This window comes from Narcine bancroftii, chromosome 8, assembly GCF_036971445.1.
Source record: "Narcine bancroftii isolate sNarBan1 chromosome 8, sNarBan1.hap1, whole genome shotgun sequence".
In the NCBI taxonomy this organism is placed as follows: Eukaryota; Metazoa; Chordata; class Chondrichthyes; order Torpediniformes; family Narcinidae; genus Narcine; species Narcine bancroftii.
In genome coordinates, this window is record NC_091476.1 from 170,006,182 (window position 1) to 170,028,778 (window position 22,597).

Genomic DNA, 22,597 nt, shown 5'->3' on the forward strand with positions numbered 1-22,597 from the left:
AAAATTATTGTTAAAACCCAATCTAACCTACCAAAATAAACAAAAAAAAAGAAAAAAGGAAAGTCTAGGCAGCCTAAACTGAGAGTTCACTACAACAGATCAATACAAACTATTTACCTGGTCCTTGCCAATAAAAAACAACATAAATCCAAGAGAGTCTGGAAGGTGGAGTCAAACTACAGATGAACTCCTACTAAAATAGTTTATAAAAGGATGCCAAGTCTCTTCAAACTTAAGGGAGGTATCAAAAGCGAAAATTTTCATTTTTAAAAAATATAAACTTAAACATGACATAACTTCGGAGAGAGCCATTGCATCAAAGTATGTGAATTAGGAACTTCTCATTTAAATAGAATGGCTCTTCTGGCCAACAGTGCAGTCAAGGCTACAACCTGATGTGCAGAAGTGGAAACTTGACAAACCTCTGGAACTATAATTCCAAAAATAGCTGTCAAAGGATAAGGTTGCAATCTATAATCTAGTATAATTGAGAAAGTCTTGAAAATATTTGTCCAATGCAGAGCAAGACCAAAACACATGTGTTAGTGTGGCCACTTGTGATTTACATCTATTATACATAGGACGAACATTAGGAAAGATGCAGGCCAAATTACCTTTCGACTGATGAACCCGATGTACCATTTTAACATTAATCAACACATATCAGGCACATAATGAAGAGGTAATAACCATTCCAAAAATATTTTCCCAAAGTTCCATTTCCAAAGCTCCTCTAATTTTATCATTTGCAATCATTTGGAATTTCAATAAATTATTTTAAATATTATCTTTTAAACTCTTAAATTGTCAACCAAATCAGATTTATATAATATAGGAAAGTTAGGTAATATTTTATTCAAAAAAATTCTAACTTGGAAATATCTAAAAAAAAGTGTGACTTAGGTATATTACATTTGTTGGCTATTATATCAAAAGATATTAAGCATCCATCTATAAACAGATCTGAAAAATAGACAATTCCTTTGCTTCTCCAAAAGGCTTGATCCATTATAGACAATGAGAAAAAAAAAGTTGAGATAAATAACACTAAACAAACTAAAATGTTTTAAATCAAAAAAATTGTGAAATTGAAACCAAATCCATGATGTATGTTTAAGAATTGGGTTAATGGTATGTCTGCTAATCTTAGAAATTTTGAAAGGAAGACCAGCTCCCAAGAAGGTTAATTCTAAATCTGTCAATGAGGGTGTTCAGGTTTGTCAGAATAATATCCCCAGAAAATAATACATCAAATATTAACTGCCCAATAATAAAATTTAAAATTAGGTAAAGTCAGACCACCATCTTTCTTTAATTTTTTCAAATGAAATTTATTGAACCTAGAATCCTTATTATTCCATATATTAGAAGAAAATTTAGAGTTAATATTGTCAAAAAATGATTTAGGAATTAAAACTGGAACTGCTTGAAATATATACTAAAATTTGGTAAAATTATCAACTTGATAGCATTTATACACTCTACTAAAGTTATGGCCAATGGAGTCCATCTAGAGAGTGTTTGTTTCACAGAGTCAATCAAATAAAGAAAATTAAATTTGTATAAATCTTTAATTTTTTTTAGTGATCTTAACAGCAAGATATGTAAAGTGTTCTTTAACTACTCTAAAAGGTATATGCTCATTAATAGGTACAGGCATATTCATTTGTAATAGTTCATTCTTGTTGAGAGTTAATTTATATTCTGTTAAAGAAATACGGAATTGGGAAAGCAAAGACAGCATTGAAGGAATAGATTTCTCAGGATCTGAAATATACTAAAAGATCATCTGCATGTAAAGATACCTCTTGAATTAGATCTCCTCTGTTAATATCTTGAATATCACTGGAGTCATGAAGTGCCATCGCCAAAGGTTACAAGGTTGAGTTAAATAATAAAGGACTTAATTGACAACCCTGACTAGTTCCTCAAAGCAGATTAAAAAGAAGAGGATTTTTGATTATTAATAATTACAGTAGTAACAGGAAACTGATAAATCAAATTAATACGTGAAATAAAACCAGGTCTGAAATTAAATCTTTCCAGAATTTTAGACAGATATTTCCATTCCACTCTATCTTTTTTTTTAAACTTTATTTAAGATTTTATAACATGAATAACATATAGGATTACATTTAAAAAAATTAAGAATAAAATAATAAAATTACAATACAGTATCAGTAATCTAAATAAACTATACCCTCCCCAATAATTATTACACATTAATAACCCAACTCAAATTAGTCCAACCCCCCTTTCCCCCCAAAATAAAGAGTGAAGAATTAATAAAGTTAATAATATATGTGATTAAAAAAAAACCAACTTACAAAAAAAACAAAAACATAACTGATTAAAATACTAACAAATAGAAAAGTAATTAATACTAAGATATCAGACTTAAAAAAACATATTTAAATCAAACTTAAATGCATATATTTAACAAACGGAGTTAAGATGAAACATATATTTAACTCAAACTTAATATAAAAAATTAGTAGTTAGTTACATTATCTATCAAAAATTCTTAAACAATAATCAATTCTTAAAAAAAAATTGTAGCATGAAAAAAAGATGAAAAAAAACTTTCTCTAAAGAGATAAACCTTCACCAAATATCAACTAACTTCACATCTATCATTATATTAGTCACATAAACAACAATCTTAAAACAAAATTCAAACCTCATTAAGCATTGTACAATTCAATTTTAGTACTCTTCCACCATTTTTCCCTTTTACTCTTAAATAGTTATCCAATAAAAGCTCCAATACCACATTTAAATATCCCCAATCATTACGTTAAAATTCAGATATCCAAATAATAAAAACAATATTGGTCTGCAGGAACACAAACTAACGGGTCCTTACATTTTTTTTAGGAATTAAAGGAATTGATGCTTCCTAAAAAATGTCCATGGCACACTTCCAAAGACAAAAAATACTTAAATACCCTACACGACTAAGGCGTTAGTATGTTACCAAAGCATTTAAAAATAAAACAACAGTATAGCCATCCGAGCCTGGAGCTTTACCCAATTTGAAGAGAGGAAACAGCTTTACAAATTTCTCTTTTGATGTTGGAGCTTCAAAAAAAAGTTGATAATTAGAAGAGATTTCTGTTTGTAGAGCTCAGCCATTTTTTTTGTATTTGCCTCATTCATTAAGAACTTCTTGCAAGTAATTTTCTTTGAAGCAAATAGCAGCTCCTTTATATTCTATAGTCCCATGCTTTTGAGCTTCATGAATAACTGGTTCCTTGGTCTGAAAACAATAAAAAACATAGAATAACTGGTCATAGTCTCTCTTGGGGAAATGATTTTCATTTCAATGCATGGTGTGCTTGGTCCAAGGTCAGAGGATTCTTCAAAATCCCCTTAAATATCCCTCCCTGCATGTTGGAAAAAAATTCCAGAGGATTGACTGGGTTTTCTGATGGACCAAAGATTTTCAAATTCGATCTTCGATTCCTGCTTTCCATATCAATATATTTTTGTCTGCATTTCTCCAACAATGGTGTAACTTTTAAAACAATTCTTGTTAACTTCTTTGAAATTGTTACTAGGTATATCAGATACTATTTCCAGTTTTCCTACTCTGTCATCCAAACCTTGAAGATTCTTTTAAACATCTGAAATCTACGTATTTGTCTCTTTAACTGAATCTTTAAAATCAAACACAATTTTTTCCAACCTCAGCTGCCACTCTAGACATCGATTCCATAATAGAGAGATATTGTTGATCAATGCCCTTTGATATTTATTTCTTCTTTCCATTTTTCTACTTTTTGCCTTCTCCAAAAGGTACATCACTTCTCATAACAGACATCTACAGAAGTTGAACAAAAGGTTCTCTTCATTTCTTCTTCCTTTTGAATAAAAGTTACATGGGTGTTCAAAAGTGAGATATAGTTTAAAAAAAAATGGCTGGAGCAGTGCCTAAAAGCAACTTACTCTATGCTCTGCCAGTAGGAGACTTCCCTCTTCAACCACTCTATGATACACCCATTATTTTCATGTACTCAATAGCCCTCTGCCTTTTTCTCACAGGTGGGATCTTTGAATTAGTGGAAGGTGGCACAGTGGGGGCAGAAGAACTGGCTTTCAAATTTGCTGTTAACAACATCAACAGGAACAGGACTCTGCTTCCCAACACAACTCTGACATATGATATTCAAAGAATAAACATCTATGACAGTTTTGAGGCATCCCGAAAAGGTATGTCCTTATTTCAAAAGACACTGCTTGTTTTGTTTTGGTAGCCACTTGATATTAAGTAGATTTCAGTTCTCTGTTTTATTGGCCTTTGGCTGTATGTTTGTGTTATTTTTTAATCATTCACTTTTCCAGTTTTGTAAATTTTATTAACTTTCCACAACCTGTATACAGTAAATAGCAGAAACAAGGAACAATGGTGCACAGAGAGATTTTACATTTTCAGGACTGCTTGCCTTTTATAGATGGGTAGAAGTATTTCCTTATAATAGTGTAAGGGTGGGTCTATTTCCTTGTGTTCAGGCAATTTTCCCTGGGCACGTTCCACACTATTTCTTGATGACGTGTGTGCACAGTTATGGGGCCAAAGGTGCATTGCCGACTGATAAATATCATCGCTCAGATTCACCATGCTCCGGGCACCCAGATATTGAAAATCTGAACAAAGGATATAGAAGAAATGGTCATTGTCAAACTTCTCTTTGAGGGCCCCATTTTGTCCTCTGGACAGATACATTCATATGGAATTTAGCTTGGGGTAAGATTGAAAAAATCTGAGAATATTAATACCATCCTGCAAAGCAGAACAAATTTCAAGTTTCTGGAGATTTTAAGATAGAGGGATGCAGGATGTGACATACCTTCCAGCTCTAGAACAATATAATTTGTGAAGACAGAGGCCATTTGACTCAAATCTTGTTATTACTCCAAATTCTAAATAAATGAAACAGTAGGTTTGTATGTTTAATGAAATAGTGTGTAAAATGTCCAAGAAGGGTTCTCCATTATGAGTACCACTACAAAATGGATTTTTTTTTCCTTCATCTGCTTGGGTAGCTGGAGACAAATAGAAGCTTGAGTTTTGCATAGTTTAATCATTGCTTGATGGAATATTAAGAAGTCATTAATATTAAGACCCAATAATACTTTTCTACTTTAATCTCTGGGGGTGGGGGTGGGAGTATGGAGCTTGTGGATATTGGTTGTAGAGATTTGGAAGAACAGTGCAAGATCTTCCCAGGCCTTTTGCCGAATCAGATCAAACCAGAATCAAGCTTCAAACGCACTCATGGAAAATGTTTTTTAAGGAAATAAGTCAATTACTTTAAGAGTTAGTGAGATAAAAATTGCATTTATTTGAATATAAATAAACAAATGCACCTTAAATGATCTATCCTTTCATGATCATGGCTTCTCGATCCTAAAGTCAACTGATATGTTGTGATGTAATTAAATTTCTTTGCAAATTATCTAATGAAATAGTAATTGACAGTGTTACTATATCAACACATGCTTGTCACAGTTGATGGTTCTGATTTTTTGATTTAGCCTGCGATCAGTTATCTTTGGGAGTGGTGGCAATATTCGGTCCTTCTCATAGCTCTTCATCCAATGCTGTTCAATCTATCTGCAATGCACTGGAAGTCCCTCACATCCAGATCCGTTGGAAGCATCATCCTATGGACAACAGAGACTCCTTCTATACCAACTTTTATCCTGACTACTCCTCGCTGAGCTATGCTATTCTGGACCTTGTGCAATTCCTAAAATGGCGGACAGCAACCGTAGTATACGATGATAGTACTGGTAAGTCAAGGGCTGCGCACAACTCAAAATGGAGAATATGTATCTGAAACAGAGAGGGGATATAAATCAGAAAATGTATTCCTAAAACAACATTGCTTTCGGCTCCTCTCCCTGCATTGAGTATTTTAAAGGGCAACAAATTATTTCTACCAAGTTCTCAACATTTTTTTTTATGCTTCAGGTATTTATTTCCTTTTGTTATCATGAACTACTTTGACCAACCTTTCAATCAATGTTTTTCAGATTATAACAGATCACTGTGGCCCCTGATATACTGACTTTCTGCTATCTGATATGGTTATCTTATTTACCCCATCAATGCCTTTCATGTGCTTTATCACCACAAGTCAATCATCCCTTTGTCTTGTCTGCCTCATGGTCAGACCAACTTTCTCTTGTCTCTTGACTTAACTAGATTCTTTCTTTCTTCACCCACTCCAACAGTTCTCCTCTTCACTGTAATCCTTCCAAAACGTGCTTTGGAACATTGGTCACGAGAGTCCAGAGGTGGACCTACTACTGTTTTTTAAATGTTCAGCCGTATTCTCAGGCCTTATATGAATTTTGGATTTTTAAAAAACTGCCTTCTCAACCTGTCCTATTGCTGGTAAGGACGCTATTTACAACTCCAACTCCCTCAGTCCTGGCTGCTTTGTTGAAATGTAATCAACTATTTATATTCTCTCTCCTTGTTCTTCCAACCAGAATGAATAATTTTACACTTCACCATGACATATATATGTCCAACTCCCACAGTCTGTCACTGCCATCCAGCACTCTACTACTACCTTTCTCACTCTTTCCCCACATTTCTGTACACCTGAGACCACATCATTAATACATATTAAAAGGAACAGTGGACCCAACCAACACTGAAACCCAGAATTCACCTCTTGTTCGCCTGAAAACAATCACCCTCCACCACCTTCCATTTTCTCTCCCTTATGCATACAACTATTATTCCACAGAATTTTTCATGAGCTTTAATTTTCTCAGCATGGGCTATTTAATTGAATGCCTTTTGAAAGTCTGTGTACATATTAATTGTACCAGCTTCATTGCTATATCATCAAATCTTGGTTATTTGTGGCTTCTAAACATCTCGCTATATCTTGTGACCATTGGTTTACTAAACGTATTTATATAAACATGTAAATATATGAATTCAGGGCAGGAGTTGGCCAGGTGGGCACTCCAAGCCTCTCAGCCCTTCAATTAGATGATGTCAGATCTCATTGTAACCTCAACTCCAAATTTCTGTTTATCCCTGGCTATCTTAGATCTCTTTCCTTTGTAAGAACCTCTCTACCTTGGTTTATATTTAAAGATTCTGTTTTCACAGCCCCTTGAAGAAGAGAATGAAAAGACTCATGATCCTCTGGGAAAGAAAAGCCTAATTTCTGTCTTAAATGCGAATCCTCTGATTTTTAAACAATTGCTTCTGATTCATGATTCAGTCACATTGGAAAACACTCAACATCCATCTAGGACCTTACATATTTTGAAAAACCAGCCAATGCAAGCCTTGCTGTCCAATGGTCCTCATAAGACAATTGCAAACTTTTACTTTCTCCATAATGCTAATTATTCTTGCAAACTGCCTTTACCTCTCATATATTCTTTTCCCAACCTACTCTGGCAATAAGATTGAATTTTTATTATATTTGAAGCTGATATATGTCATAATCCCTCTTTTACTGCAATATTTAAATCTCTGGTATTCAGTCATCCTGAAAGCACCCCCTTTCTTTCTGTTAAGGATTGTATACTGTTCTAAGCCATGATCTCTTTGAAAGATACCCACTGCTTTTCTACTGGTTTACCTGTCAATCTTTGATTCTAATCTATTTTTGCCAAATCCCTATTTAAAGTCAAGCTCTTCATATTTCATCGACTATAATAAACCCATGTTGAATGTCACGATATTCTGCTCAATGTTTTCCATTAGTATAAGCTCCAATTGCCCTAATTCTACAAAACAAAATGCATCACTGAATAGCAGATTGTCCTGTTGACAGAAATAATATCTCCTCTTCACTCTTTACACTGCTCACTTCCCTATATATACTCAGTAATTGAAGTCTGCACGAGTATTGCCCCAGAGATCTTGCATCATTTTGCGATTTTCAGCAAACTCTCTTCACCTTTACTAATCTTCTGTCGACTATTAAATTCCACCAGCACTCAATACTTGTCTAGTCTTACTCAACTTCTTCCCAATAGGCTCTGCTTTGAATGCCCATCCATCTAATTCTTGGGGATCATTTTGCAGAGTATCTACACTCTGCTGCAGTGGTCACCCTGATCTCCCAGTTGTAATACTCCCTCAGGTCCCCTTCCATTTCCGTTTCCTGGTTCTTCTCCACTGCCAGAATGAAGCCTATATAAACTAGAGGAATGACACACCATATCTCAACTGGGCAATCTGCAACCCGCAATCCAATAAAACAAATGTTGAATTTTCTAACTTCAGATCATGTCTCTCTCTCTCTCTCTCTCTCTCCCTCTCCCCTGAACTACTTCCATTGTTCCCTCTTCCCCGCCATTGTTTACTTTTTGCCACTTCCCGCCCCCAACCAGCTCTCCCCCTCATTTATTCCCTCCCTCAAGTTCCTTTCATGCTTATTTTCCCATTTGGATTTTCCCCTCTTGGCCTCCTCTCTCATCCAACCTCCTCTCCCATTTTGGTTCCAACACTGTTCTCCATCTTCTCTTCCTATCGGGTTCCAGCACTGGAAATATTTGTCCCTAACTGTCCCCATCCCACCGTGCATCCTCCACCTCACTTTTTTTTGGCTTCCCCTGCTTATCTCTCCCTCCGTCTGGAATCTGTCAGTCAACTACCTCTATCAATCATCCTTCACTCTCCCAAGTCCACCAATTCCCCACTCCTACCCCTCCCACCCTCATCTCATTTTACCAGATGTCCACCACATTTCGAGTCCTAATAGAAGATTCCAGTCAACAATCTTGATCATTCTCTTTCTCCCACTGATGTCGTTTGATCCACTGAGTTCCTCCAGCAGATGGTGTTTAGCTTCAGATTGCACCATCTGCAGTCTCCTGTGTGTCCCATCTCTTCTTATTGCGCTTTATCTTTGATTGACTTTGATTTACTCCTCTTTTTTCTCCCTTCCATGACTTACCTGAAAACATTGTATTAAATAGTAATTTCTGCATTTATTTAAGCTAGGCCTCCATGATTCGATCTTATAAGATGCAACATAATTAAATGAGTTTAGCAGGCTTTATATGTTTATGTGCCTGCACTTCAAACTCACACTGTTCCACCACAATTTACTTCCTTGAAGACTAGAGATGCTGGAATCTTGAGCAAACAAATAACTTCTGCGGGAATTCAATAGGTCGTCAGTATCGGTGGGTAGAAATGGTTGGTCATCATGACTCGATAGAGAATCCAGACTCAAACTTTTGCCGACTCTTTCTTTGCCTTACAGTAGACAAAAGTTAAAGTATATCATGTATATTGCATTTTAAAGGTATTATTATGTGATAATAAGAGGAGCCTCGAACCTTGACCATTTCTACCCATGGATACTGCTTGTTCTACTGAGGTCTTCTAGCAATTTTTTGTTCTTCTTTCTCCCACCCATCTTTGATTCTCCCTTATTTTTGTCTGGTAGTTTTATTCTAGTGCTAGTTGGCTGTGTAACCTATGTCATTCTGGTGTCTCATTCCTGTCATATTGTCACACAGAACTCCTTCCCCACAGAAATAGTTGACACCACATTGAAGACAATGTTCCCCACTGTGTTGAGGTCTTATCCATCTGGGAATGTTAGTATCATTCTAGTGCCCCATGGATCTGGATCTTCTCATCTACTTCTCCAGCAAGTATATTATCATGCATTTGTTCTCTTATCCTTAACAGCACACAACACAACAAATCAATCTAAACCTTATTACATTCTTAAGATCCTTCTCTTAAATTTCTACCCTGCTTCTGATGCACGGTCTGTAGAACCTCAATATTTGTCCTACGTCATATGTAATCTGGTTTGATAAAATTACAATATGGATTTTCCCAGAAAAGATCATTTATCCACTGGTATTGGTGTGGCATTTTAATGATGAATTATTGAAACATAAAGAGATTCCTCTCTCTGCTCTTGGTTTAGAGCATTAACAGACATTTTGAATATCATGGTTATCAAAATTGAACATTGTCAAGCTTGCTATAATTACATAGGATCTTAGTGAAATCGGGTCCGGAGTATTGTGTATGATATTCACCTTTTTAATCTTTATTTTCAATATTTTAATTCCAAAATTACAACTGAAATTTTATTGCTTTTTGTAAATACTGAGGAAATTCAGATGAAGTAGATAAAGACAGCTGCCTCTTTTATTAACTTAACACTATATCAATTGAGTATTTTTTTGGAACTTTTTCACTCCAGTGGGTGGTTGGCATCTGGAACTTGGTGTCTGAGTGTGTGATGGAAACAAGTTCTCTCAAAACATTTGAACAGTATCCGACATTTAAGTAAGATGGGCTCTTGAATTGCCAATATATAGAAGCCTAACGACCAAGTTGTGGTAAATTGGACATATCGATCTTTGTCAAGGGCACAGTTGGCGGAAAGACCTGTTTCTGTGCTCATTGACTCAATGGAGTTGGATCTTTACTATGATGATTATGGTATTGCTATGTTTAAAAAAATAGGAGGAAGGAGGAGGACATGGCAAACTGTCAACTTAGTTTGATGGGACAAACTGCACATCAGAAATAGCTTTTCTGCTTTATAATTGAAGGTCTCATACGTTTGCAAGAGTTGATAACAGCTCCCTCCAGGTACAATATCCGGCTGAAGATTCGCCAACTGCCCATCGACTCCAGTGATGCCAGGCCTCTCTTAAAGGAGATGAAGCGAGGCAGGGAGTTCCGCATTATATTCGACTGCAGCTACACAATGGCTGCTCAAATCCTGAAACAAGTGAGTTCCTTTCATTGTAACTGTGTTACTGTTGTTTATATTGACCCAGTGAAGATATTGAATAATGAAGTCTATGTCAACAAAAGCAGCAACAGGGTCTTGTTTTTTGGGGTGCGTTTTCCTGCGTTTGCTTTGTTTCCTTTTTTAATTGTGTTGTAACCTACAATTTGTAATTTAGGAACCTGAGTTGGTTTGTCCACGCAAATGGCCCATTAATGTCACTTAGCACATAGTTCAATGCGATGGTAATTGTTTCATCTTGTGTTCATATGTGTGAGTTAGAAACATAGGAGCAGGAGTAGGTCATTCGACCCTTCGAGCCTGCTCCGCCATTCAACGAGATCATGGCTGATCTTAAAGTTCAGTACCCTGTCCCCGCCTTCTCTCCACAACCTTTAATACCCTTATACTGAAGAAATAGATCTAATTCCCTCTTAAATAGATTTAATGAACCTGCCTCCACTGCCCTCTGTGGCAATGAATTCCACAGATTCACCACCCTCTGGGTCAAGAAATTCCTCCTCATCTCGGTCCTAAATGGTTTGCCTATTATCCTCAAACCATGGCCCCGGGTTCTGGATTTTCCCATCCTTGGAAACATTCCATCTGCATCCATTCTGTCCAGTCCTGCCAGAATTTTATAGGTCTCTATGAGATCCCCTCTCAATCTTCTAAACTCCAGCGAGTACAATCCCAATTTGCGCAATCTTTCCTCATAAGTCATTCCTGCCATTCCAGGTATCAGCCTGGTGAATCGCCTCTGCACTCCCTCCATTGCAAGAACATCCTTCCTTAGATAAGGTGACCAAAACTGCACACAATACTCCAGGTGGGGTCTCACCAAGGCCCTGTACAGCTGCAGTAAGGTATCCTTGTTCCTATACTCAAACCCTCTTGACATGAAGGCCAACATACAATTTGCCTTTTTAACCGCCTGCTGTACCTGCATGCTCGCCTTCAGAGACTGGGGTACAAGTACCCCTAGGTCTCTCTGCACTTCCCCATCTCTTAATCTATTGCCATTCAAATAGTAATCTGCCCTCCGGTTTGTATGACCAAAGTGGATAACCTCACATTTATCCACATTGTAGTGCATTTGCCATGTATCTGCCCAGTCCCTCAATTTATCCAAATCACACTGGAGCTTCCTGACCCCCTCTTCCGTGCACACAACCCCTCCTAGCTTAGTGTCATCTGCAAATTTGGAGATATTACATCCAATCCCCTCATCCAGATCATTAATGTAAATTGTGAACAGCTGGGGTCCCTGTACAGATCCCTGTGGCACCCCACTGGTCACCGCCTGCCACTCAGAAAATGAGCCGTTTATCCCAACTCTCTGTCTTCTACCTGCCAGCCAGTTCTCAATCCACATCAATACTTTGCCCCCAATCCCATGAGCCTTGATTTTGGAAGCCAGTCATTTATGCGGGACCTTATCGAATGCCTTTTGGAAGTCCAGGTACACCACATCCACTGGCTCTCCCCCATCTATTTTACCTGTCACCATCTCAAAGAATTCCAATAGATTTGTCAAGCACGATTTACCTTTTGTAAATCCATGCTGACTCCGTCCGATCCCTTCTCTGCTAATCATAAGACAACACATGGATGAAGGAAAAGTTTATTTACTTAAAAGTTGTTATGAACAGCACCATGAGGCTGCAAGTCTCCATTACAGTTCAAGCATACTGTGTTCCCCCTTCTCTGTGTCAGCCATGTATAATCAAACAGAAAGCATTGCTAGTTGCCTTGCAACCACGATCACTGTGAGTAGAGTAACCATTTCTGGCAGAAGAACTGCCCATTGATTGGGGAGTTCTAGTTTTATTCAACTGATGTGGTAGCCATTTCCCTAGCATCATTTATGTACATGAGATTATTTATTAACATGTGCAATGGCTACTGCAGCATTACTGATAGAAATTTGAAAAAGGCTGAGTGACCTATGACCTTTGGCTTTAAGCATCAACCCCATAATAAGCTGGTGGGGAACTTTGAATTATAGGGTACTAAGAGGAACTTAAGTGTGTAGCTCCCTGTGTGCACATCTGATTTTTTTTTTTAGGGCTCTATCTCTCAGCACTTGGAAGTATGTGCACAACACTCGTATGCTGTAATCTCTCTTGGAAATACCAGCCTGCACTGAGTAGAAATTAATGACACTCTACTCAAGCTTGGTGAATAATTGTAGCTGGGGAACTGGTAGACCCACGCACACAAAAGAAAGTGTTCCCATCCTCCTGCCTTTCTTCACCTCCATTGCAGACTTCGAAGTTGCCAATCTGTGGATGCTGTGGTTGGAATTTTTTTAAGACTGTGATCTACTTTCCATGAAACTATATATATTTTAAACAGCAACTGCATCCTCTACAGTCAGCTGTCATTGGGAAGCACTTGCATCCATTTTGATGCAGGAATTGGTGTGAAAACCACCAATTATTTAGCAAGTATATTTTAGATGTGAGATTTTGGAAGTTTCCTAAACTGGTATTAAAGTTCAATGCATTTGTCATTTACTAAGTTCGGGTTAAATTCAATTTCTATCCATATGTAGGAATTGAGTATAAAGGAATAAAAAATGAAAATAATTTTAAAAGACGATGTACTGCATTGCATGTTTAATGCCAGCTTAAATTTTTAAAAAAGTACCACAGCCTTTTATTTAATAACAAAAATTTAAAAAAAAATAATTGAACTCTTTTGTTGATGTACTGTTTCCTAACCATGGCCATTTCTCTCAGGGCTCTGATAAGATGGTTCTAGGACTTGCTTTCTCCATCGTTCATTCCTGACCCTCTGAGAATTTCTTTTCTTTATTTCAATTGCATTCTTCCCTCCTTTATTATTGTCCCATTCGATGGAGGCCATCTATTTTTACAAAGGGTTCCATTTGTAGAAGTAAAATGATGATTAGAAGTTAAAAGTTTCTCCTGAATTAGAATTAATACTAGACTGTTTTTGCTCCAAACATGAAAGGGGGGTGTTTATTTGGACATTGCCTTTTTCCTTTCATATGTCATCTGATTCTTTTGCCATTTGTTACCAAAGTGGTAATATACCAATGGACTTAATGACATATCACTGCAATAGAACACAGAACACAGAACATAACAGCACAGTGCAGGCCCTTCAGCCTACAATGTTGTTCTGACCCATACATAGCTTAAAAAAAAGTGTGTGAAGGAATTGGAGCACAGGTAAAACCCACATGATAAACCCACAGGTAAAACCCTCAGGTAAAACCCACAGGTAAAATCCACAGGTAAAACCCACATGATAAACCCACAGGTAAAACCCACATGATCACAAGTTCCTCTTGAGGTTAGGGTTGAACCCAAGTCCTTGAAGCTGCAAGGCAGCAGCAAATGCCACCCTTATTACCATCATAGAAACACTATGTCCAATACTGTACGTTTTGAGAAGTGACTCCTTTGTTTTAAGTTTCTACTGTAACTCATTTGCCAGTTGCTAAAGCACCAAATATGTCCCAGCAAATTCAGACAATATTTTACAATATGTCTCCTCCACTTCCCTCTCCATCCTATACTACCACCTCTTCGGACACTTCCTGCTGTAACTGCTGAAGGTGCCAAACTTGTCCCTACTCCTCCTCACTTCCATCTTGGACCATCAATAGATATTTCAGGTGAATTCAATGTGGCCTCTTCTACATCAAGGAGACCAAATGCAGATTAGCAAGCCACTTGGTTGAGCACCCATTCTTTGTCTTTGAGTGCAAGCTGGAACTCCCTGATGGCAGCTGTTTTAATTTGGTTCACTATTTTTATGTCAATATGTCTGTCCTCATCCTCAGCCATTGCCAGAGTGTGAACCATCAACTTGAGAAACTATGTATTGCATTCCTCTTGGGTATGCTTGAATCCAATGATATTCACGGTGGATTTTCCAAGATTAGATAAGCCCCCACACCCTGATTCAGTTCCATTGTTTCTATGTATCCTTAACTTGTTCCAATTCTACTTTTCTCAACTCTTCCCCCCACCTTAAGTGGTCTTCTCCCTCTCCCTGGCTTTCCCACCCTCATTTGTCCATTGTCCTATCACCTCTTCTCCAAGCCTTTTAATGCTTGCTATCTCACTTTCTTCATAAAGGGTTCCAGCCTGAAAGTTGATTGACTTTGATCAATCTTCATATTGATCCATTGACTCTCTTCTAATTCTTATTCTTCTCTCATGACTTCTGTTAGGTCTGCTTTGTTCATGAATGAGTGAGACAAACACCAGGCTGAGTCGAAATCAGGGTTCTTTGTTCTTTATTACCGGATTGTAACACTTGCGACTAACCATGTTAGTCGGAGAATGCATTCTGCCGTTATCAGCAAAATGGTGATTTTTTTATACCCTTGGATATGTGCTTAGAACATCATCATATCATTACTTGTCCAATGACTAAAACTGTTGCTATCCTTTCCCTGCTAGCTTCCTGCCTCTCAATCCATCAATGTCTCTCTTATCTTGTAAGTACAAGGATGCATTCACATCTTGTTACAGCCCTGTACATTCCCATCTCATGATGTTTTACCTAACAGGAGTACAAGGACACCTCCCCTTCTTGTTACAGCCCTGTACAGGGTAACTCCCTACACATTCCCATCTCATGATGTTTTACCTTACACTTCCCAACACAACTTATTGAATTATTGAGATTGTGTGCAGGGTTCCAGTTATAGTTTGGCTTCATAAAGTTGAAAATGGGTTTAATGAGAAAAATTAAGTATTTTACTAAGTAATAGTCAATTAAATCACTGGAAAAATAAGTTTAATATGTTCCATACCTTTTGCTAATTGCTTCCTTCCAAACTAAGTTTAGATAGTGGAGAGGATTAAGAACTTCAAATTCCTGAGTGTCAACGTCTCTGAGGATCTGTCCTGGTGCCTCCATGTCGACACAATCACAAAGAGGGCTCCCCAGCAGCTATACTTTGTGAGAGGTCTGAGGTGGTTTGGTACGTGACCGAAGACTCTCGTTAACTTCTACAGGTGCACTGTGGAGACAATCTGGCTGGTTGCATCACTGCCTGGTATGGAGGCGCCAACTCTAAAGACAAGAAGAAACTCTAGAGGATTGTTAACTCGGCCTGCGACATTACAGGCATCAAACTTCATTCCAGTGAGGACATCATCATGAGGCAACCTCTCTATCTTCAGACCCCCACCACCCAGGCCACATCTTCTTCACTCTGCTACCATTAGGGAAAAGGTACAGGAGCCTAAAGACGAGCACTCAGTGGTACAGGGATGGCTTCTTGCCCACTCGCCATCAGATTCCTGAATAAACACTGAACCACAGACACTGCCTTACTTTTTTTGCATTATTTTTATCTTGTATAGAAATGTCATAAGATATTTATAATATAATTGTTTACACTGTGACGCTGCCAAAAAATACCAAATTTCATGACTTTTTCATGACAATAAATTCTGATTTTGAAAGAAAATACTTTAAAAAGAGAGCACAGGCAAACAGAGTGAGAGATATTAAACAGCAGTTGAGGGGGGTTGAGTTGCCTCTTGCAACTTAAATGGATTTGAAAATAGAATATAGATCGGTACAACACGATGTCAAAATCAAACTAAAGTCTGCTGTTTGTAGATAATAGACATCCCTCCATTTCCTTCATAGTCATGTGATTATCTAGAACTCTCTTACATGCCTCTGTGGCTGTGTTGTATCTGCTTCCACTGCCATCCCACGTCATCCCTGCCAGGCAACCACCACTGTCAATGTAAAATGTTTGCCCTGTTCATCTCTGTTACTTTACCCTCGCCTCCTGTTAAATGCATATCCTCTAGTATGTGACACTTTGACCCGACTGTCTACCCTATGAATGCCTGTCATACTTTTCTAATCGATGTCAGGTTGCCTCTCCACTTTTTATACTCTAGAGAAAAGATCCAAGTTTCGCCAACCCCTCCCTGTGACTCTAAACCAGGAAACCTCTAAATTCCCTTTCCAAAGCCTCCACATACAGAAATGAACAACGTTATGAACGTTAGAACATCTCATCTCAATAGAGGCTGGGAAAATGCTGCAGTTGGTCAATGTGTCTTTTTGCTTGGAATGGGGTAGCACAATGAAGGCTTCCTCATCCCACTGATTTGTGTCTTCACACACCTCAATAATCTTTTTGCACTTGACTGAGATCACACATAAAGGCACTTGCATGTAGAGCTGAAACTTTACATGAGAAGAATAAAGAAGCGAAGGTGGGAAGCTCGTCAGCACCTCTACTTCCCCAAGAGTTTTTGAAGGTTTGGAATGGCATTGGAAACCCAGTCGAATTTCTAAAGATGTGTGGTGGAAAGTGTTCTGACCTTGGTATGGGGACACCAATAAGCCTGAGTGTAAAGGCCTGCAAAGAGCAGTGAACACAGCCCAGGACATCACAGGAAAAATCCTCCCACTATCAAGAACATCTACAGGGAACGCTGCCATAAGAGAGCAGCAGGAATCAATAAGAATCCACACCACCCAGCACACGCTCTGTTCTCCTTGCTACCATCAAGCAAGAAGACTTGTACCACCAGGTTCAGGACTAGCTGCTACCCCTCCATAATCAGACTCCCCAACAACAAACTCAATCAGGAATTTATTTATTTATCTTACTTTTGCAATTTTTTATCTCTCTGTATTGTGTAGTCAGTTTGTTTACATTTCTTTATTTTGTTGACATGTATACATTGTGTTCATTTTTCCTTTGCACTACCCGTGGTGATCCTACCTTGCCTGCAGGACAAAGGAATCTCAGGGTTGTATGTGATCTCACGTGTGCACATCGACGATAAATCAGAAATCTAATGCGTAACATTCTGCGTGAGTTTGACTAGCCCTTTAAAAGAGATACTGAAACTGTAACACCTTTTTTTCTTCTTTTCAGGCCATGGCAATGGGGATGATGACGGAATATTACCACTACATCTTTACAACTTTGGTAATATATTTTGGCGTTTTATCTGTATGTGAGGACTGGTTAAGAAGATTGTATTCCATCTAGTTTCTCCATTAGGCAAATGTTAAACATTGAACCCATGCAACATATTAATATCTCCCAGATGCTGGTAATTCTGAAAAGTGTACAACTGCAAAAGGATTATAAAATAAAGCTCTCAATAATTATAAAACTAATAAAGCTAAGGAAAATGAAGTAAATAAATGATTAAACTGTTTGGCAATTAACCACCAGGAAATTATTTTAAAAAATTCTGTCCTGACAAAGCATTGTTTCATATAATTGAAGTGGAACACTGACAAAACACGTTAATTGCAGTTCATTGCATTTGTGATGTTTAAACATTTCACTATTAATGGATAAGATTGGATGCAGAGAAATCATGCTCAACCTCTGATAAGGATATGAGCTATGTAATGCATCGAGTTTGATAGTGTATCAATGGCAAAGTAAAGTCTATTAAAGCCGACCACCTCCTCAGCACTGAAAGTAAAGCAAGAATACAATAGTTTTTAATCATCTGTTTTATCTGAAAGAGTAGACATTCAAGCCAAGAAAATTGACAGCATAATTTCTGCAAAAATAACTGAATGCAACTTTCCCCGTGGTTATTTGCCGGAGGTGGCCTGGTTAGCCTTGCTTTGATCTCAAAGTGATGTCAAATTGCACTTTCCCCACACGGCTTGAAAACATGAATATTTTCTTCCAATACAGAATAAGCAGTCCTTGGAAACCTTTTGAATATCATGTGCCTTTCAGTTGAGACTTTAGAATATCTCTATGCCTAGAAGTGCCAACAACAGGAGGAATTCATTCAGCATGGATAGCCGAGCAGTTAGCGCAACGTTATTGCAGAACAAGCAGCCCGAGTTCGAGATCGGCGCTATCTGTAAGGATTTTTCCCCGTCTCTATGTGGGTTTCCACCAGATCCACCTTCCCCCAAAAAAATGTACAAGGTTTGGAAGTTAATTAGATGTGATTGAACAGCACAGGCTTTGCGGACTGGAAGCACTTGTTCACGTGCTGTCCCTGTAAAGTAAAAAAAAATGAAAGAGCAAATCTAATCTGTTCCATGTTGTCTAAGCCATGGTAGACAACATTTGTAGATATATTATCTGGTGACAGATTCTGTAGTTTCCTATTTTATAATTTTTTTTTACTAGTACATATGCGAAGAAGAACCAAATAGTGCCGACTAGAATCCCTGAAAAGACTGAGAATCCTGCGATATCTATCTCCGAGGGTTGTCAGATCATCATTCAAGAGGGTGAACCCTCACAAGGAATCAGGCCCTGATAGCATACCTGGCAGGGTACAGAAAATCTGCACCAATCAACTAGCTAGTGTGTTCACAGACATTTTCAACCTCTCATGGTGACAGACAGAGATTTCCCACCTGCCTCAAATCACCCCAATACCCAAGAAAAGTAATGTGGACTGCTGTCCAGTAGCACTAACTTCCACTGTGATAAAATGCTTCGAGAGGCTGGTCATTGCCAGAATTAAAACCTACCTAAGTAAAGATCTGGACCTGCTGCAATTTGACTATTGTCACAATCGCTCCATAGCAGATTCAATTTCTCTGGTTCTCCACTCAGCTCTGGATCACCCCGAAAACAGCAATTTATACACACAGCTGCTCTTCATAGACTACAGCTCAGTCTTCAATACCATTTTTCACTCAGTGCTGGTCAAGAAGCTACAAACTCTAGTCTTCTGTACCTCCCTCTGCAACTGGATCCTCAGAAGACAACCACCAGTACAAATTTGGAAGAAATGTCTCCTCCTCACTGATCATCAACATAGGTATGCTCCAAGGATGTGTGCTTAGCCCACTGCTCTAATTGTTATACACTGTGTGGCAAAGCACAATTCCAATGCCATCTACAATTTGCCAATGACACCACAGTTGTGACAAAATGACAAATGGCAATAAGGAAGCATACACGAAGGAGGTAGACCAGATCATTGAATGGTGTAATGACAACAACCTTGTGTTCAATGTCAGCAAAACCAAGGATTTGATTGTGGGCTTCAGGAGGAAGTCAGGGGAACACGACCCAGTCCTTATCGAGGGCTCATTAATGGATATGGTGAATAACTTCTAATTCCTGGTTGTCAAGATCTCCGAGGACCCACGTAGATGCAATTTTAAAGAGGGCGCCCCAGCAGCTATACTTTCTGAGATGTCTGAGGTGGTTTAGTATGTCACCGAAAACTCTTGTAAACTTCTACAGGCGAATTGTGGAGAGCATTCTGGCTGGTTGCATCACTGCCTGTTATGGAGGCACTAACTCTAAAGACAAGAAGAAACTCCAGAGGATTGTTAACTCGGCCTGCAACATCACAGGCACCAAACTTCACTCCATCAAGGCAGCTCTATCTTCAAAGACCACCTCAGGAGCCTAAAGTCGAGGACTCAGCAGCACAAGGACAGCTTTTTCCCCACTGCCATCACATTCCTGAATAATCAATGAACCAAAGACTCTGCCTTACTTTTCATGTGCTATTATTGTTACAATTTTTTTTTAATATATAGTAATGTGGTAAGATACTGCCGCAAAACACCGAATTTCATGCCTTGTTCGTGATAATAAATTCTGATTTTGAGGTTGTTTCAAATCCTCAATCTAACATTTTTGAATCATTACTCCAAACATGAGGTTCAGAAGCAAAGCACAAAACAAGATTGGTTTAGGAAGCTATTTCTGTCCCCCACTGATTTGTTCCACATGATCCAATTATTGGTAGATTCTTGTATCCTTGATAATTACACAGTTTCAATTAGTAGGCAATTAATCTTAATAAGAACCTATCACTGATATAATGGAAAGCTTAAATTTATAAAAGGTTTTGATAAAGCGTACACAAATGTCATACGTTTGGATGTGTATTCATGGTGAGCACGATGGTAATTGATGGTGTGGTGAGGTTGTAGGTAGTACGGGAGAGAACATTGATCAGCATATATTTTGCTTGTCACTAATAACACATTGGTCAACATTTGTTTTTTTCAAAAGGTTTGCTTCCTGAAAAAAGGGGCTTATGTTAGACAACTTCAAGCTGAACACAAAGATAACTTCAGATTTTCTGTATTATGTTGAAAGTTGGAGAAACATTAAATTAATTTTATTAAATTTAGCATGTTTAATCACATAATGATGGTGACCCATTGAGTTAGTTCAACGGACCTAAAAATGTTTTGCTGCAGAGTTTTGTTTGTACCCAGCATCTGGATGTCTCTTGTGTCAGTGTCCAATAATAGTCGGCCAGCAGTGATGGATTCCAGTTGCCTTGATACCGCTTTTATGTGCTAGCAATGCCTTGGTGAAACCTTTCACCATGGTCATCCCTGACGGCACTGGGATCAGCGGGGAAGACGTCCTAGTGCCAACGCAGAAAAGGAATTTTCAACGACACTTTGCAGTTCCTGGATTTACACTTGTTTAGACTTAAACTTTGGCAGGAATTCACAAAAAGAGGTTATATTTTAAAAGTGGTATGTGATAGGAAAATTTTAAGGTGATTTTTGTGAACAGCAGGCCAAGATCCATAAGAACATAGCCAAAAGTGTTCAGGAAGTAAAATCTTCATTGTCTACCGCAATGTCGTCAGAGGGGAATGGGGGGGATCGTGGAATTTTTTTGCTCCGCTTACTGCTTGAGGTAGATGGTACGGGTGCATTTAAACACCAGTTCTGTAAGTAAATAAAAGCAGAAGGATATAATGATAGGGTCAAATGAAATAGGATGGGATGTAAACCTCAGCATTGTCCTGTTGAGGAATCTGTAGTATGTCATAGAGATCTACCCTTGGATGCATTTCCAGTACGACTGGAATTGAGCTAAGTGATGTAAGTCAATGTGGATTCCCAAATTTGATTTTATGATCAGCCTGTGAAATGCAGGCTGGAGCTTTTAACCTGCTGAGAGCTTTTCTGTCTTGAAGTATATGAGAGAATGAAAGTGATGGCCTCTTCCAACAAAGCTTCAGACACTGTTTTAATTGTAGCCATATAACTCTCTTAATTTGGATTATTTCAGTATATTATCATTGAGATAGCAAATTACTTGAAATTTGTGTATAAACGGGAGCCTTTGATCAAGAAGAAAACCTATTTCACATTCACAGCGTTATTGGAGAATATAACACAACCCAATTAATTTCAAACAATTTCACAAGATGACAGCACAAATAAGTAAATCCATATGCAATGGACTACAGCTGCTGTTTAATTAATGATATAAGTCTTGTGTAACGAATGTCTGAATCTGCTGAAACTAGTTTCAATCAACACCAAGGAGTGGATTGTATTGGGAAATCAAGAGCAGGAGAAACAGTAATGGGAATTGCCTTTGGGAAAAATCCATGTATTGTTACAGTTCAAAGTATCTTTGAGGAAACGATCAGTGACTTTTGATGATCTTGGTTCGGGTGATCATATTCAGGATTCAGCATTTAGAGCACAAATTCTCAGCCTGGAGAAGTAAATCTAGGATAGATTATTGATGATATCGATGGCGATTCCTCTTTTCAGCATCATTCATTTAGAAGTCACAATACTGATAGATTTTATTAATCCTTCATGTCATCTTCTTGCTCCATTTTAGAGATCTTGATTGGTTATTTTCATCGGAATTCTCAAATAAGTATTAATATATGTGTGTGTGTGTGTGTTCATGTGTGCATATATATTTGTAGGTGTGTTCATGTGAGAATGTGCCTGTGTGTGTGAGGTGTGTGTTTATGTGCATGGACATGTGTGTGCTTATGTGCACATATACTTTTGGTGGATGTCTTTATGTGTACCTATGTTTGTGTGGGTGTATTTTGGTGTGCATGTACATAGTGGGCTTCTCCTCCAGGAAA

General features: G+C 38.0%; 1 protein-coding gene across 1 annotated transcript in view; it reads left to right on the plus strand.

Moving 5' to 3' along the window:
* The window catches only part of LOC138741567 (glutamate receptor ionotropic, kainate 3-like), a 480,058-nt gene that overhangs the window by 184,880 nt on the left and 272,581 nt on the right, over window positions 1-22,597 (plus strand). The window contains exons 2-5 of the mRNA XM_069895823.1: window positions 4,045-4,212; window positions 5,539-5,796; window positions 10,573-10,754; window positions 17,656-17,709. Coding sequence (XP_069751924.1) covers window positions 4,045-4,212; window positions 5,539-5,796; window positions 10,573-10,754; window positions 17,656-17,709 — 662 coding nt within the window. The remainder of the gene's footprint in view (window positions 1-4,044; window positions 4,213-5,538; window positions 5,797-10,572; window positions 10,755-17,655; window positions 17,710-22,597) is intronic.